Raw genomic sequence first — 1,837 nt, forward strand, 5'->3', positions numbered from 1 at the left:
GGGGTCAGTGGAATAGAGCCTCTTAGTGGGTTATGGCGCTCACCTTTGACCGGGGAAGAAGGAAGATCTCTGAGGAAGCGCACGGTCATCTCCAAAATATCAGCCTTCTCAAGCTTGGAGTAACGCGCGTTGTCTTTGCCAACAAGAGGCAAAATCAGACTCTTCAAGTGACTGAGACTGTCATTGATGCGAGCGCGTCTTCTCTTCTCCAGCAAGGGCTTCAAAGTCTGGAAGGAATAACAGTGATTGTAAATCTTCTTTGCTCTTTGGTTCATTTCATTTTAGAGTGCTCACTGCTTGTTCAGAATCTCTCGTTTGCTTACCTTTCTGAGTTCGTGGGCTTGTTTTCTCTGGGCCACAGTGGAGCGCGCAGGAAGAGGCTGGCCAGCCTCAGCGGAGATGCTCGGACTCATTTCGTTCGCTTGTTGCAGTTGTGCTTTGTTTGTACTTTCTCCTGGAGGAGCTGAGCTCGAGTGCGACAGAGCGCCGGAGAGCCTCCTATTTATGCGACTCCGGGGCGTTAGAGGGGAGGGAACGCAAGCTATTGTGCTTGAGGAGTGGGAGTGTTTTTTGAGGGGCGGGGAGAGTCCATGCTTTTGGGGGAAATGAGCAGAGTTGCTGTCTGACCATCTGGTCCCCCTTGGGGACCCGCGTTTGTACACTGGTATGCAGAGCTTCTTGACAATGTTTCGCTCTCTTGTTTGTGTGTGTGTGTGTGTGTGTGTGTGTGTGTGTGTGTGTGTGTGTGTGTGTGTGTGTGTGTGTGTGTGTGTGTGTGTTAATTTTATCGTCCGACCTCGATCAAGTTGCGCATGAGTCCTGTAACTGAAATCCTTCTGGAAGTTTCAAGGCCCCAAAACTCAGTTTATTAATTTGTTTAGAAAATCTGCTTTCTTTCCCACGTCTTTTGTTAGTAAAATTCGGACTTAAGTAACAATTATCTATAAACAGTTCAGCTTACGCTGATATTTCCTCCTACCGTGCAGTTCATGCATGAACCAGTTAAACTGTATCCTTTTGAAAAATGAAAGTTACCTTGTTGGCTGCTTGCCATTAAAAAGATAGATTAGAATGACAAAAGCGTGAATGACCTTGAGATTCATGTGCTTATAGAGTCAAATTACGTCCTGCCACAACAAAACACGCAATGCCAAATGTGAACATAAAGTGATGAGAGTAATCTATTCAACAACAACAGCAAGAAAAGGGAACCAGTTACCCAAGCCACGCCATGTATGGATTAACATCTGCTTATGGGCCCCCAGAAGAGCCTGATCCATTATCAACAGGATAGAATTAAAACGAACAGAGATTTGCACTTTCACGGATGTGTATGTTGAAAAGGAGACGATATATAAAATATAAAACCTACATGTTTATATTAAAAAACCCTGCACCAATAACACAAAAGTGAGTATTTGAATCTGGGAAACTTACAAAGCATCTCATCATAAATGTGTTCCGTATTTCCTAAGATCTGTAAACGCGCAATCAGAGGTCAAATCCTCAATAAAAGTCTTTCAGACGACACAACTTTTTTTTTTCTAAAATATTTAATGAGTTTAACTTAATCTTTGAGTTTAGTGACGCAGACTCAGAGCTGACGGTGGGATTCACGCGTTCAGCACGCGCCACGATGGGTGCAACAGATGGGAACCTTCTCCTCATCACATCCCCCACCCTCCCAAACCACAGACCCTCTCTGCCCCCCCTCCCCATGTCTGCCTCCGCTCCACTGCTCCCCTGATGATGCATGTTCCCACCGTCAGCATTCAAGCTCGGGCTCCATGCGCCACAGCAACACAGCTTTTTTTGCCTCGATTACGTAACTAAAGTA

At 45.4% G+C, this 1,837-nt stretch overlaps 1 protein-coding gene across 1 annotated transcript in view; it reads right to left on the reverse strand.

Annotated features, from left to right (window-relative positions):
* Nucleotides 1–687, reverse strand: part of LOC103467274 (transcription factor HES-2) — a 1,546-nt gene extending 859 nt beyond the window's left edge. The window contains exons 1-2 of the mRNA XM_008413509.2: nt 324–687; nt 44–227 (exon numbers count right to left, since the gene is read on the reverse strand). Of these exons, the coding sequence (XP_008411731.1) occupies nt 44–227; nt 324–413 (274 nt within the window). The 5' untranslated portion in view covers nt 414–687. The remainder of the gene's footprint in view (nt 1–43; nt 228–323) is intronic.
* Nucleotides 688–1,837: the final 1,150 nt, after the last annotated feature.

This window comes from Poecilia reticulata, linkage group LG7 (genome assembly GCF_000633615.1).
Source record: "Poecilia reticulata strain Guanapo linkage group LG7, Guppy_female_1.0+MT, whole genome shotgun sequence".
In the NCBI taxonomy this organism is placed as follows: domain Eukaryota; kingdom Metazoa; phylum Chordata; class Actinopteri; order Cyprinodontiformes; family Poeciliidae; genus Poecilia; species Poecilia reticulata.